General features: G+C 37.2%; 2 protein-coding genes across 2 annotated transcripts in view; both read left to right on the top strand.

Moving 5' to 3' along the window:
* Positions 1-16,376, top strand: part of LOC136422819 (venom protein 302-like) — a 152,856-nt gene that overhangs the window by 34,738 nt on the left and 101,742 nt on the right. The window lies entirely within an intron of this gene.
* Positions 13,122-15,938, top strand: LOC136423362 (exonuclease V-like). Its single transcript, XM_066411497.1, has 2 exons — positions 13,122-14,738; positions 15,254-15,938. The coding sequence occupies exons 1-2, from the start codon at positions 13,628-13,630 to the stop codon at positions 15,385-15,387; spliced, it is 1,245 nt and encodes a 414-aa protein (XP_066267594.1). The 5' UTR covers positions 13,122-13,627; the 3' UTR covers positions 15,388-15,938.

Below are 16,376 nucleotides of genomic sequence, written 5' to 3'. Positions count from 1 at the left end.
CTTGAGAAGAAATATTTGCCAAGAGATTTTTGTATGTACAGCTTTGGATTCTTACAAACTGAGTTCAAGATTCATTCTAAAGGTTAGTGTATGTGACATTTTTCTAGGAATTGGATTCTGATCAAGGAGACACTGAATTCTGCGACGGGGCTTGCCCAATCAAATAGCAGACAAATCTGATGTCCTTCAGAATAATTTTGATTGAAGCTGTACATCACATGACTTGATCTGATGTGCGGGTCATACCATACAATGTACATGTACATGTACATGTTACAGTATCATTTGGTTAAAATAAAGGTTGATCACATTTCAACACAGGTTTTTACCTCCTTTAAAAATTGAGGTGTAATTTGAAGTGTGTCTGTGTGTGGGTGTGTCTGTCTGTGAGTGTCCTGTTTTCGGATCTTTGTGATCGGCAGGAACCTATGGATGAATTTTGATGATATTTGTAATATGGGTAGGTTTGGGGAAGACAAAGATCAAAGCCAATTTGGCCTCCAAGCAGATGACCTTGGTACTGCAGCAGATCTAAAACTTCTGTTTTTTGTACCTTTTTTCCTGAACACGCTAGTTGCGTATTGTTCTTCAAGCATATGACAGGAGCTAGAGGTTGGTGCCGTATGACAATTTATCAAACGTTTTACATTTTGTATTTTCCAATCTTAGTCCAGCTGCAAAATATGACCAGCATTATATCTAGCCTGGATGCCAGATCCCCAAATCTCTCAGATATATATCATGTATATAACCAGGGGTTCATCTAAATCGGGAAAGAGGGGCGCTGCGCCCTCGTTTCAGCCCAGCGCCCCCTTGTTGATTTATATTTTAGCTTAATATCCAGCATACAGCCTTCACTCAGTGATCGATTCTTCCATAAACACATAGAATTCGCTCCCTCGCCTGTGTGTGCTCCCTCTTGTTCAATTTTCCTAGAAAAACCCCTGATAACGATATATATTTTAGAATTAGAGTTTGGGGGTTTGGCATCCAAGCTACATTCTAGTCTGGTCACCATCTGTGCTAAAGGATTTCATACCTCAATTTACGCTTATTAATCAAAACCCCAGGAACCACAAATATCAAACCACAACCCCTACTGGACTCCACCCAGGGTGTCTGTATGGAAAGTAATAGATAACTGATGCGACAGGCTGTATTTTTACAGGGGTTTCTATAGTCCCCCCTTTTTAAAATTTTTTAGCAGCACCTAAATTTTTGCTTCATCACCCCATATTTCACAATGGACTGTATCCCAGAGTGGTTTCTGACTTGAGAAGATGCCTCCAACTAATGATGTCAGCTGTAACAACACAACCATATGCAGGGGGTCTCCACACAAATGAAGACATCTCTGTACTCATAGTCATATCATACAATGAACATGTAGCCTGTGGATAGAAGAATGCAACTTTGAGATGGTTTCAGAAAGTTAGGAACCTTGTGCACCTTGTTTTTGCACAGTTCACAAACAAACAAAATAATGATGAAAGTATGCTGAAAAGTGGTTGTACATGTCATTTGCATTAAGATTTGTTCACAAGAATATTTAAGTTCAAATTCTTTCAAAAACCTTTAAAAATACAGATACACCAATTATATCCAGAAGCTAGAAAAGTTCAGTGGAATTAAGTATTTATAAACAAGTCCTTGTAATAAACAACCATTCCGACATAAAGACACAATTTTTTCAAGTGAAAGAGCAATATTACCCTTTTCAGACATTGTTTGACACAACTACGTTTGTACTCCTGGACTATCTTTTAACCATGCATCTTGCTGTTTATTTTAAGACCGAAAAGTCGCCCACAAACCAAGTTTCTGTATTTGTACAGCCAGACATTTAACCCTGTGTGTAGAGGTGGGAGGAAAGTTTGTTTCAGGTGGGCAGAAGATTTGTTTTTGCTGGTTATGCTAGGCTGGTTGGTATAATGGCCATACGGTAGAGTACTGTACTTACTGATGTAAGCACAAGGATTGAACTTTGCAGGACCACACAACGATAGGTAAAGTTAGAAAGCAACAATACAAACTTTAAGGTACATGTAGTGCTTTGTTAGTTTGTATAACAATTTTAGCTTGCACATGCATTAGAATATAGATGATACAATGTAGACTAGTAAGTACTACTTACATATAAATTGGAATGATGATAATATTGTATTGGGATGATAATGGGCATCGACTCAAACAACACATTGAGGCCTTTCAGTTTAATTTTCTAATCTTTATAGGATTCTTTCATACCTTTCAGTTTCAGGTCACTTTCTTCACAGGACACTTTTGTATCTTTCAGTTCTGGTTTCTAATCTTCAAAGGGCACTTTGTACCTTTCAGTTCAAGTTTCTTAAGTCTAAAGGACACTTCTGCTCCTTTCATTTTCAGTTTCTTTGAGAAAATTCCTTATGCTTCAGTTCAAGTTTCTATTTTGTATAGGATACTTTCATTCATTTCAGTTAAGCCTTAAGGTCTACTTTTCATGGAACATTTTTGTACCTTTCATTCAATGTAAGTGTGCAATCTGAATACAGTTACAACTTGACATCACATAATTTTCTAACGGACAGTCATCTAGTACATGTACATGTACATCAGCAAGATCAGTTTGACAATTTCCAATGACAACACTGTTTATCTTTTCCTGACAGTCAGTCTGAGGTCACCTCCTGTGCTGTCATGTTTCTCTCAGCACATGTGTATATCTGCTTGCTGTGCTCTGCATACAAAGAACTTAAGAGTGCCCCCTAACAGGTTCCATTGGTACAACATAAAGTCAAACTGTATGTGGACAGGACTTTGTGTGGCAACTGAGGCAAGACCAAATTCGTATGAATATTTACGTCAATCTGTTCTATGTCATGAATTAAACATAGATATATTATATGGCCTTGACATCTCAATTAATATATACGTAATAATTCCTGAGGGATTCATCTGATTCAGAAAGATGACATCATATTATATAATTATAACAATGATGTCATTTCAAATCACCTGGTCACCTGAATAAATGATGACAATCCTTTTTAGGGATAGTTTGATACTGCATTACACTCATCATACTCAGATTTATATAATTTTAAGGACCAAGATGCTTAATTCTTCTGGGACATTAAAATTACTAACATAATGAACAGCAAGAGAGGCAGTTCATAAGAAATATCTAAATAGTAATGATTTTACAATAAATTTGTACATCACTATGCTGAAGAGTCCGATATTTGTCAATGTCATCTTTTATCTGTCATTTTGTATCTGGATACAGGCTTAAGTCAAAATCAGATTAGACTCTTACATCTGCCAATGTCAATCTCACAAGAGAACACAAGGGGATCTAACAACAGAGCAAATGTGTTCTTTAGGCAGTCTTAACAGTATACAGTTTATGTCTGGAAATTCCGAAACGCAACTGGTTGGCTATGCCTAAATCATGTCCTAATCAAGTGTGACGAAGTCAGCTGCTTGTAAAATATCCAATATTCAGACAATGAAATAATTGATGCACTACAGAAAACAAGATTTTTCATTTGATAACAGCAAAGGCATTTCCCGGATTTGACCTGAAAAGGTCAAAAATTAATCACCGAACCAAAAAAATCATATAAAAATCTGATAAGAGAAAAATACAATGTAGTTTTCAGGATATATAATACCACTGTTTTAAATATTACAAATTTGAGCAGACCACCTGTAAGTATTATAAATGTGATGAACATATTGAAAAAATTAGTAAAATGAAAAAGTCTTACCCTTCCTCCGAGGATGACACATTTACTAGAGGGACTATTGGACAAGGGTCGCTGCGGACAGAAGGACTGAATGAAGGACACAACAGTGCTACAGTTCTCCATGGCGGACCGTGTAGGAAGGACTCTTGTGACAGAAAGACATCACCTTGTAAAAGATGACATCATAAAGCGTAGGCCGACCCTACCCAGTCTTCAGGACGGAAATCCAATTATAACGCAATTCGTTAGCGAAGTTTGGAGTCGAATCACGCATCAGGCGCCAGGGTAAATACAGCGAGCGTGACGTTGTCTGGAATCTTTCCCCCGAGTAACGTCAAACGATATTTACCCGCTGTTCTGTCGCCTTTGATTTCGAGACAGGAAAGATGAGAATGAAATTGTGCAGACATCAAGTGTCCATTCTTATTGCGACAGTCATTAATATTTATGTCATTTTTATTTGTCCCATGTTGTGTTATATAATTCCTCCAGCCAACATAAGTTTAGAATTATACTACATTATTAATGGTATCTGGATATCATAATATGTGAGCAGACCTTTAGGGAAAGCCATAAATCATATAATTAGAATTAATCTAAAAACATTGCTTTCTAATTTGGGTTTGATGGAACGGGATGCAACTAATCTATAATTTTAGTATCATTAATAAATACAAAGTCAATCTCTGAGATACACTTGCCTGAAAAGTAATATTAAAACTGCACTGTTTGCCAAAATCATCTGATAAATCTACTAGTATTTGGGTTGAAATTGTGAAATGACCCTTTATGCTTGTATTTCTGTGAAATGTACACCTAAGGCCACACCAATTTAATTTGTTGGTTCTCAGAATAGCCCGCTCCAATTTTTTTCTGAATCCAAAAAAATTTAAAAGTTCCAGCATAACAAAATGTCCTAAATCATTTAGGACATTTTGTTATGCTGGAACTTTTAAATCTATTCAGCTTTTGTCTGCCAATGTTTTCATGTTCAACATTTCTGTTCTTTTATAAATGGCAGAAGTATAATGTTCACATAAAAAAATTTAAAAGTTGTACAACTGTAATTTAGATAATTTTCAATCAACAGGTGCATCTACTGTGCAATGGGAGTACCGGGATGAATTGGTTGTCTACGATAAATGATACAGTCTTTGTTTTTCTAAAGCTGGAAACTTGAATAATCATATTATTCTTTATGTTATGCAAGCCCCTATCTTCACCCCAGACTTATACCAAAATGTTTAGTTTTATTTTTTTTCGCCCTGTTGCTTCAGATTTTTTCTGAAAAATCCGTGAACCAACAAATCAAATTGGTGTGGCCTAATAAATCTCTGACTCTGACTAAAGTAACCCCCTATCAGTTAGCAGCAAACTGCAGCACGATTACTCAAACAACATTATATAGCCATGATGTCTTGCAAATTGATATAAATGGTCCAGATGTTATATGAAGGCAGTTCCTTGGAGACAGGAAAGACAGCTGGTAGAGGGCATCCTTGTCTGTCTAAGACCACTGTGCTGTCAGTCTTAATTCCATACCAAATCTTTCACTTGTGTTCTACTGTGTCTTGACTTACAGTTTGCCTGAAGGCTTTGTTTTGGAAATCTGGTAAAATATAAAGCTTCTGTTTCTGAATGGTTATGAACCATACATTGAATTTCTATTTCAAAAATGGATATTATACTATTGCAGTGAGTTGACAACATATTATTGCTACAGTTTGTATATCAATTTATGATTATGATATTTTTGTGTGAATTATTAAAACATTTGACAAATGACTTAATTTGAAGTAAAGTGCACAAATGTATATCAATTGAAATGATGTAATAGCCCACAAATCCAGCACAATATAATGCACAATCAATAAGGTGTTGTCAATAAATATTAATCAAAATTACCCTTGACCCCAACAGGGCTAGGGTTGAAATATTGGAGTATCTTAAATATGGACATGTACATGTATGCGCCAAGCCTAAATTTGAATGTCAAGCATAATTATGATATAAAGGTGTGCAGGTTTAACATTTAACAATTTCCTTTTGTGCTACATACAATACCAAAACCAACGTCACCAATTAACAACATGTTTTGCTTTCTCTGTGTTTGCATCATGAGGTCACAATGTATGACCTCGTGAAATATGCGAAAACAACCGCTAATTTAGACTCTCAAACAAACACACACCTACGCCATTCCTGTGCAGCCGTATCCTTTGAAGTTTGTTTAGGTTAAGCCTTTAACTTTGTGGATGAAACTTTCAACATGTTTGTTTATACAATTCAACCTTTAGGTATAATGATGCTATAAACAATGTCCTATATTTTACAGTTAGAGGGCTTCGGATGAAAAGTATATTTTTTACATTAAATGTTTAAGGCATATTCCGACTGACATGAATACGTAAGGAAAGAAAAATTTGCACCTGAAGTACTTAGTAAGTGGTTGTTTTGAAATATAGCACTAAAAGCTCTATTGAAAAACAACAGGAAAGTACAGCCATGTTTTCCAAAGTAAAATACCTTGACATAGTACTTTTATCCTAGATCACTTGAGATGTGGACTTACCAATGCATAACAACCTGTGTAAATAACTGTACAGAAAAAAAAGGAAACAGAAGTATTGTAGAAATATTTTGGTACTGTTTAACTTCTGGTTATACCTTGTAAATACAAAATGTACACAAAGAATGTTCACTGAAACACAACCCCACTTCATAATGACACAAAAGCAACAACTTCCCTAACGCTTCCTAGTAATAAGAACTAACTATTAGTCTCTGACTTAAAAAGACTTAAAAATTTGAAAACATTCTAAAAATTCAAAATCTCAATCGACCATCTCTCTGAAGAGTTCGGAGACCTCTTATCTGAAATATTGAAATATTCTGATATTATATGAAATATTCTGATTATGCAAATGACATCTATGCTTGGTCATGTACATGTACGTCTTTAACTAACTTAAACAGGTCGCAATGTTGACAGACCAATCATTTATCACTTAGAAAAATTATGGCACTTTTGTATTAACTATGCAAATTAGGAATTTATTTGCATAATCGGAATCTGTTAACCAAGCAACAAAATTCACAGCACCATTTTCATTCCATCTAAACTCTACAATTGTACTTGGTCTGTCCCTAAACGCAAGGCGCCTTGCCATACATACATGTATACGTTGGTAACCACATGTATCTTATCCAGTTTAAACAATGCGTCATACTGAAACTATGCAAGGCAGGCATTAAAGTCCACATCCTGTGAACTTGACTCTACCACAGCCACCTAACCTGAACATTTCTACTGTGCCAATAAACCACTGTTGATTTATACACTCACTAAAGTGCTGTTCTGTTCTTACAAAGATGAATAGGGGAGGGTAAAGAAATAATGTTTATACAACTTTACTTTCTAAGATTCAGCAAAGTATACAGTTTCTAAACATACATAGCGGGGCTCCAAATACCCATCTGACGTTTGCAGAAAACCATTCTATTGCCTGGCGGCAGGAGAACATACAGACATCTCTGAAATATTGCAGGATGAAATATTCCAGACTTAGCAATTTGAATCATAATCAAGCTTAATCAACAGTGTTCTAATTAAATCTTTAGAATGTATTGGAGTAGGGCAAGAATAATGGCTTGGATAGTTGCAGAAGGTTTCTCTTGCAGCTTGCAAGATTGCAGGTACCAGTAGCAGAAGAAAGCATTTCGAGCCCTGCATAGACTAGTGAATGTATTACTAGTACTTATACAACATGCAAGTGAAATCTCAACATCTTGTGACTTCGAAATGTTTGCAATTTCATTCTTTTGCAATAAAAACTCTGTTTGAATGTAAAATGAAGCATAATGAAAAAAGAACACATTGGAAGCAGGTGTTTTGAAGTTTCTATGAATGTATACCTTTGAATGCCCTTGGACACACCTTGTTTTGGTAACAACGTGGTATTTAGTATGGCTAAAGATTACAACAAAGTGTGAGTGTGCATTAAACATACTATGTTTAGATCTACTACTAGTACTAGCTAGATACTGTATCTTAGCTAGATAAATTAGCCCCCTACAGTATTATGGTAAAAACAAAAACCAGGGTACTTCTAGCATACGATACCAACAAACATTGTGGATTTCTTTTATTGTGTTACATACATTATTGGTGTAAATCTAATTTCAAAGGTACAAAAAATACAAAAAATTTCAACATGCTTGTTATACATGTAAAGCAAGTTAGAAAATCTACTACATGTGGCTTTATTCTTCTAATATGTGCATGTGTTATGAATTCATGATGGCTCTTTCTTTGCTTTCAAAGATCATTGGGAAGATTATACAATGGTACATTATACATATGTGTGTTATAACTTATACATATAAGGTAAATGTATAAGGCTATAATTACCAGTGGCATTGAATTTGATAGCATATCACTTAACAGCCTCTTTATCTCAATTTTACAGTTTCACTATTTTCCCTTAAGGTACCCATAAAGAAAGAGCCCATTTAGTACTTAAGGGGTTTTAAGGGAGAGTAAGTGCACCTGGTCCCAGTGAGACGTTCCTCGATAAGGAAATCTCACCCCTTGTCCTTTCTGCTAGTTTCTTGCAAATGTCAGCATTTTTCTGGGCAAATGTCCAAATAAGGACATGAGACAAGGTCTTGTTGGAAAAGGTCAAATACAGCGCTTATTGAAAAGCGTATCAAAAGATGGTGGCCTTTCTGCTTCAATCTCAATTTAGAGTTGTTTTTCTTTTCATCTGCTTGGAAATAAACCATCCTGTCCAAGTATGGGCAAATTTCCCAAAAAGGACATAAAACAAGTTCTTCTAGACAGAGGTCAAATACAAAAAATTCTGTGAAACTTATAAACCTTCCTCTAAACAGACGTGCTTGCATGCAAATTTTTGACAAGTCGAGATTTCACATTTTTAGAATTTCTTGTAAATAAAAATTGAACCAAGTACAAAATGTATTAAGTTTCATGCCCCAAACATAATTTCACTGCATATATTTGTTGCTTTCTTCATATCAATTTTTTATAGTATAAATTGTTTCTTACAGAAGCTTTCACAGTTCTCTTTCCACCTGTTTGAACCTACAAACACCAAAAATATTTACACTGGAATTAACAGAGAGACTACAATGCAAACAGAAACGAGTTAGGCTGGGTCGTTGAGGAAGTTGTTGCCATGTCCGTGTAATAGATTATCATGGTGCGAGGACAACATGTTCTACATGGTTATGTAATTACATGTACATTATGCATCATTGGGCTTATCATTTCCGCTAGAGCTGTTTTGCAGGCGGAAAATTATGCAGAAGACAACTAGCAAAATATGTGGGCTGGGCCTTCTCTGGTCATTCCAAAGGGATTCAAAATAAACATTTATATCCAGGTTATGTCAAAACTACACTCTTGCCTTTTGTGTTCTTTTTCTGGGGCACCTCTTCATACAAAGATGCAAATAAGATTAAGAGGGCCTGCATGCTCTTTTGCATAAGGCATAGGCAGCCTATTTTTATTTCCTGTAATTTGCAGGGAAAGTCATCATAGTCGCATGCAAGTAATTCGTAGCGAGGCGGCCAAATTTTATGTAATCGCTTTCCTTGATATTAGCGTAATACATAGGAGGGTCTTCTGAATTTAGCATAAAGCGTTGTCAGGACCCCCATGCAGACCCTCAAATAACAAAAGTAAAGAAATCCTATTTTCTTCACGTACTCTTTTATCCGTAACATATATATACGTGTACACTAACAAGATACAACCACAGGGCGTGATGTCAACTCAAGCCCGCCCACTGACAATGCCATGTGTAATGTCAACAGGCAGGGCCACAGTGCATGCACTTGCCCCTTAAAATTATACAAAGATGCAAATCACAATAGCGAAGAAATCCCATTTTCTTAACATACTCTTTTATCCATAACATGTACGTGTACACTAACAAGATACAACCATAGGGCGTGATGTCAACTCAAGCCAGCCCACTGACAGTGCCATGTGTAATGTCAACAGGCAGGGCCACAGTGCATGCACTTGCCTCGTAACAGACAACTGTTGGATGCCTCTGTGACATTTCATGTAGCGCTGAAACAGACCAGGGCTTGCTGCTGACTTCTTCAATAAAACTGGTGCATTGGTAAGGGATCGGGAGAGTAATAACAGCTGTGGGTCTGAACGTCAAGGAGATTGTGTCGTGTCTGTCTCCATAGAGGCACTACAGTAGTGATTTTCACCATATGTGCTTTTAAAGTGCTGTGTGGCTTAATAACACTCTTAAATATTCAAGTATACCTTCTGCAATATTCATTCCTGGAAAAACATATACATTCCTTAGAATTGAATTTGATATATATAGTTTTTCAAATTGCAATATGTGGTGATGCAGAAGTAACAACAACAACAACAACATAGATTATATGCAACATTACACAATTAAGCACCGCCTTATTATATATATATAAATAGAAATAATATTAGATACAAGTTAATTAATCATTTTCATAATACTATTTTGGAAGACCCACTAAAATTATCAATATGTGTACACTGTATCTTTCTTCACTCTATTTCTAAAAACCAACCAGATTTAATTTTACAAACATGCTTTTCATGTGTATGAATATCCACATTTTCTCAGAAGTGTGCTATATTTCAAGCCACATGATCTACTCTTACCAAAAGCACCCATGCTGAAATAGGAGGTGTGGGCTCAAATTATACAGCACAGTAACTTCATTCATAACCCACTAGTGGCACTACATTTCGGTGGGATCAAATCCCATCCTACACAAACACTTGCGAATCCTGTGCAGTACTGTAAATGCAGAAATATTTGCGGTGATTTTATGTTCACGGTTTTTGCAGTGAAATATTCACAGCGAACTTAAAACCACCACAAAAAGTGTTTCCATCATGTGACTGTAGTGCTACTTTTTTTTCAAACGCAAACTTAAAAACAACGCTCCATTTTCTCTCTACCGCGAAATTAAATCCCTGTGAACATTTCTGCATTTACAGTATTCCTCGCTATTGAATATCCCCTGGTCTTTCCTATCGCCGGTCTATACACGCTCACTCTGCAATAAATGGTAACGCCATATGTACCCTGCCAGATATTGCTCTTGTGTCAATAAATTGAGCTGTGCACTTGTCCCAAGCTGACCACCTGCTGTGCCTGTTAAATACAAGCAGGGCAATACTACTCTATTTGCTAGGCTCTGGGGATGCCTGTCTCTCCATGCAAAACTGTAGGGAGACATAATTCTTATTTGACAACCAAAACAATGGAGTTGTAAGTGAGTGACATCATGTTTTTGATAAATAAAACTACCAGTTTAAAAAATGAATGATTCTGCAGTTTGAAGTCGGAACACTCAATACGGTTTAGAAATGAATATATAATATACATGTGTACATGTGCTGTAGTTTCTGTAGGATGCAAATTGCACAACTGTAGTCATATCTTTCAGCTTTCTTGCTGTTATTTTTGTCTCTCTCTCTCATTTTTTAAATAGCTGTCAATGAAATGTTTTGGCACAAAGTACACAAAAAGGTATGTTTGTTGAAATAGCTTGATTTTCCAGGATTTGCTTTAAAAGCAAACACTTTGCTATATATACTAAGATATGCTACAAGAACCAAATAATCAATTTCATATGGCACAATAAGATATGCAAACTGGGGACACTCCAGAGGTTGTTGCAAACTAGGTAATAAATCATACGTCATGTATTATTCATATTACCATATCACTGTTTTGTGTACCTCACTGACTCATAATGAACCTTTCAGTTATTATTTACAGTACAAGGATCTTGAAAGATTCATTAGACTTTCAAATATCTTAATCATACCACCTACGTATTTACCATATCAAACCACGATAAGAATGGCATTTGAATATAAGCATTAAGCAAACTGAAATATTCTCCCAGAGGTCTGTAAAAAAGGACTAATCGTTAACAACATGTACTCGTAAAAACTGACAACACTATAAACTGCTGGTATGCTTACTCAAATATTTATCCCACACAGTTTAGCACTACAATAAAAAAAGTCATTACAACCTAGCTATGTGATAAGTGAAACTATGACCTAGGCAGGGAACTATTTAAGTACACATTAGCATAACTTCTGTACTATTTGCACAAGAAAATTGCCAGCGGGCTAGTTATTAGAGAATTAAAGGGGTGAATGCTACTAGTACCAGTACTACAAGTACTTAACAAGTCCTAGATTCTATATACATGTATAATGTCAAGAGTGGGTGTGTCCACAAAACTTAAAAGCTGCAAATAAGAACCACAAAACATAACATAATGAAGCAGAGTAACTGTTTTGGGCAATCACAATGCCTGGTTTTATTTTAAAAAACAGAGAGGAACTTTTTGCAGGAAACGTGCTTAGTGTAGTTCCGATACTTAATCATACAAAACCCGGAAGTAGCCCAACCCTAGGCCTCTTCCTGCGCAAAGATCCTATCGTGAAATCTTACGATCCAACATTCATCATTCCACTATCTTTATAACACATGTGATTAGAGAGACATATACCTCCCGGGGTAATCCACTTATGTGCACTGTAACTGAGAGGTAGATATTTTCCCGTGATCATAAAATAAGCCGATTTAAAGCAGGTGTTTGTAATTTTCTAACCTCGCTTTTAGGATGTTTTCTTCGACATGGGTCAACAGCCCACCTAACAAGACCTGACCGTCAGTTCACCTTGTTATGGTCGGTTTTCTCCGCCATAAATTTGCCCAGTGCCTGTCTGAAGATTCACAAGTGGATAACCATTTTGTTAAGTGGATTTCAAAGAGGCATGGCTGGGTAGAATATGAGAGATGAAATAGTGAACATTCCTAAAGCTACAACACATCGGGGCGGTACATACCACAGTGGCCCCGACGATGCTCTCCCTCACTGCTTTGGAAACGGTGTCCCGAACCTCGGACGCCCTCTCCTTACTCAGCCCCTTGGCGAAACTCCTCTTCTCGGTCATCTCTGCGGTGTTCGCCCGCGGCTTGTACAAATAAATGGGTGTGAAAACAAAGAGAACGGAGACAAAACTCGCGGACCGCCCGCTATCAAACTTGAACCTCGGCCGCCATTTGCAAAGAAATCTGTGCGTGGGGCACCCTGGGAGAAAGTGTCAATTACAAAACTGGAACATGCCTTTAATACGTAGGGGTAAATAATATATTTCATAAACTTATATAATGATTTGTGTATATTTATGATCTCTATAATAAATGCGGTGATATTTATAAATTTTGTAATGTTTAAACAATTTTTGTTACATTATTTTAAGAAAAAAGAATCAGTAAATATTGACTATCGAAATCTTTGGACCCCGGACAAATATAGAATCGTCCAAGATGGCAGCTAACAACACGGAAAAGTGGCCTGTGAACCAAAACATTGGCGATTCCGGGCAAAATTCGGACGACTGGAATCCATCAGAGTCTTATATTAGCGACGAGGAGCTTCTTAGAGCTGAAAGAGGCGCGCTGGATCTTCAAAATAGCAACAGACAAGGTGAAAGTGGGAGTAACGCTTCTGGAAGTGCGAACAGTTCCGCTCGACCAAGAACAAGCCCGCCAAAATCAAACCAGTCTAGTGAACACACATGCCCTTGCCATTCCTCAGACAAGTGCCCGCCTCTCGAACGACAGAACCCCGGTCATAATACGACTTTGGAGACCAAAAGCTCCCAGAGAATCGGAGATGGATGTTCGAGAAATGCCTCTTCTTCGCCAGCGCCGCCATTTTCTGAATCACTCACAGACGAGGACTTACTGGCAGCGGCATTGACACCGCCATCGCAAGGAAATAATTGTGACAGTTCAACTTCAACGTCTTCAACTACTGACAAGTCTCAAGACATGACCAAGAAATCAACTCCTTCCACTGAAGAAAGTCAGGCGTCTTTAACCGACAGTGACCTTCTTCGCATTGGAGATGGTCTACAAGATGAAGAACCAAGTTCAAAATCATCAGACGCAGAGGGTGTCGGTGAAAGTTCAACGTCTAGAACTACGGAGAAATCTCAAGACGTGACCAAGAAATTAACTCCTTCCTCTGAAGAAAGTCAGGCATCTTTAACCGACAATGACCTTCTACAGGTTGGAGATGGTCTACAAGATGAAAAACCAAGTTCAAAGTCACCAGACACAGAGGGTGACGAAAGTCATCCAGCAAAGAAAAGGCGGATGACGCCACTCTATCTGTACAGGTGGGGCTACTTGTGTGTCACAGATATTTGCTCGCAAAGCTGGTGCGAACAACAGATGGTTTACGGCTATGCACCCCCTGGAGACATTGAAGTGGTAGAGTCCGCTCAGATGAAGAAAGGAGCCACTTTACACAAAGAAAGGGAGTTGGAAGTACATGATATAGTCCCAATCAAAGTATCAAGTGCAGAAGACGCATGGGCAGTTAAGCTCTTAAACATGATCGCACAAGTGACAATGTTGCAGAGAGGTCAGAAATGCGTACGGGAAATCCACGTTTTCGGAGAACCTTTCGACATGGGCGTTTTTGTCGTTGGTGTCATTGACGAGCTGCGATACTCAGACAATGGACAGTTTGAACTCCTTGACTTCAAAACTCGTGGAGTAAAGTCGGTTCCTTCCAAATGCCAGCAAAGGAAAGAGAGCCTACAGGTGTGTTTGTACAAGAGGCTCTTTGACGACTTGGTTCAGGGTAGACTAAAGAAGGAAAGTATCCTGAAACATCTGAGGAGAAATCCTGATAAACGGCTTGGAGAAGAGATTGTTGAATATGGAAAGAACGTTGGAATTGCCTGCACCACATTTGGAGAACTGTTGGACATGGCGCTCCTGTTGATGGCACACTCCGACATCCCCTGCATTGACAGCTTGAAGATCGAATATCGTTACCAGGATGACGAAGATTCGTTCATGACAAAACCAGTGGTGTATGATGACAAAATGCTGAGGAGAGAGCTTGGCCACTATTTTGATTTTTGGAAAGGCTAGTCATGATGAGATTTTCTTTTCCCAGAAATTCCTTTGCTGCTAGCTAACAACATGGTCTTTTTTCTTCTGCATCATACAGATGGTATTTAATTTAAAAATGAATGTTGTATTTTCAAAATACTCATGGGTCTAATCCAGTCCCTTGCCAAGTGTAGAATTCTCTAAACTTTTGTCTAATGATTTTGTTGCTGGTTGATATGAAATTATGTCTCCAAAATATTACACTCAGGGCTGTCTCCAGGAACTGTCCCGAAATGGCAATATGCTTGTTGGGACAGAAAAATTTATGCTGTGCATCAAAACAATTGAACTTTATGACAGGAAACCGATGAAAATATATTTTTGTTAGCTTACAATGACAGATTTAACAATGAAGATCAACAGCATAGGCTCCCAAACAATGAGTGGTAAGGAAAAAATTGAAAGCTGGAGACAGGCCTGATCTCAATACATCCTACATATATGTAATGTGTGTTTTTTATTGATGTCTGTTCCTTAAATCTGCTACAGGAGATCGTGAGGTAGAAGGAGTGCAGATAGAAGAGGCATGGAAGTGTGGAAAGTGTCCGTACGCTGATCTCTGCGAGTGGAGAAAGAAGAAGGATGAAGAGATAAAATCCAAACTTTTCCACAAGAGAAGATAGATACACTAATTGTATTACTGCTTTTGCATTCATACTCCTAGAAATTATTCGAAAAGTATGATAAGACAACAAAACACAAAAAGTTGCAAAGATTAATCAGGCTATAATTTGTGTATGTTCTTGATATGAATTGTTACATTTTTGTTCACGCAAATAGCCTGATCGGGTCCCGGTTTGGATATGTGACCTTAGTATACTTGAAAGAAGGTAACATCGGCTGCAATGCTGTTTTAATTTCTGTATGTCGATTCCTGAATAAACCATTTATATATATAGTATATATAAGTATAAATATTATTGCCATAGCTGGAAAATGGAAAAGAAAGGAAACATAGTAACAAAAGTACAAATGTAATAAATCTTCAAATCTTCAAATAAGAAGTTGAAGAAGCAAAAAAGCTAATATGTCTGATTATGTACCATATTACTATGAATATGTGGATTGAATAAGTGTTCTCTGAGATTACTAACCCTAAACTATCACATGTTTTGATATATTCAATGAGTCTCTAATTTGACTTTTCATTAAAGGATTTTGACAGGAATGATGATGATATCAAAAACAGTGTGACCATGCTAAGGATGAAAATAAGAAAAGGAACTAGACTGGCCGTCATTTGCTTTAAGAGCAAATTCAGGATGTTTCGCCCATACTCCTCATGCAAGAAGTGGGCTGTCCCAAAATAACTCCTGGGCAAATCCAAGTTTCTGCATAATTTATGCAAATGAGGTCCTCATGAGCATAAGTTATGTCCAGGTGCTTTCACCTTTCCTACATGTACCTACATGTACAAGATGACATCCACAGCTTTTACAGTAAGGGGAATACAACATCATGCATAAATTATGCAAGTGAGGTCCCCATTAGCATATGTCATGGCCAGGCGTGTGCACCTTTCCTAAAGCTACCTACATGTCAAATATGACATCTGCAGCTTGTACGGTAAGGGAAATACAAGTTTCAGCATAAATTATGTAAATGAGGTCCT

Source organism: Branchiostoma lanceolatum, chromosome 17, assembly GCF_035083965.1.
Source record: "Branchiostoma lanceolatum isolate klBraLanc5 chromosome 17, klBraLanc5.hap2, whole genome shotgun sequence".
Lineage (NCBI taxonomy): Eukaryota > Metazoa > Chordata > Leptocardii > Amphioxiformes > Branchiostomatidae > Branchiostoma > Branchiostoma lanceolatum.
Note: the sequence above shows the minus strand (reverse complement) of the source record. Positions and strands in the feature narration are given on the sequence as shown.

Bases quoted from the DNA above. Each gene is read 5' to 3' on its own strand.
- LOC136423362 (XM_066411497.1), top strand. From the start codon at position 13,628: ATGACCAAGAAATCAACTCCTTCCACTGAAGAAAGTCAGGCGTCTTTA. The intron at 14,739-15,253 runs GCTAGTCATGAT...AATCTGCTACAG, and splicing joins CTATTTTGATTTTTGGAAAG to GAGATCGTGAGGTAGAAGGA.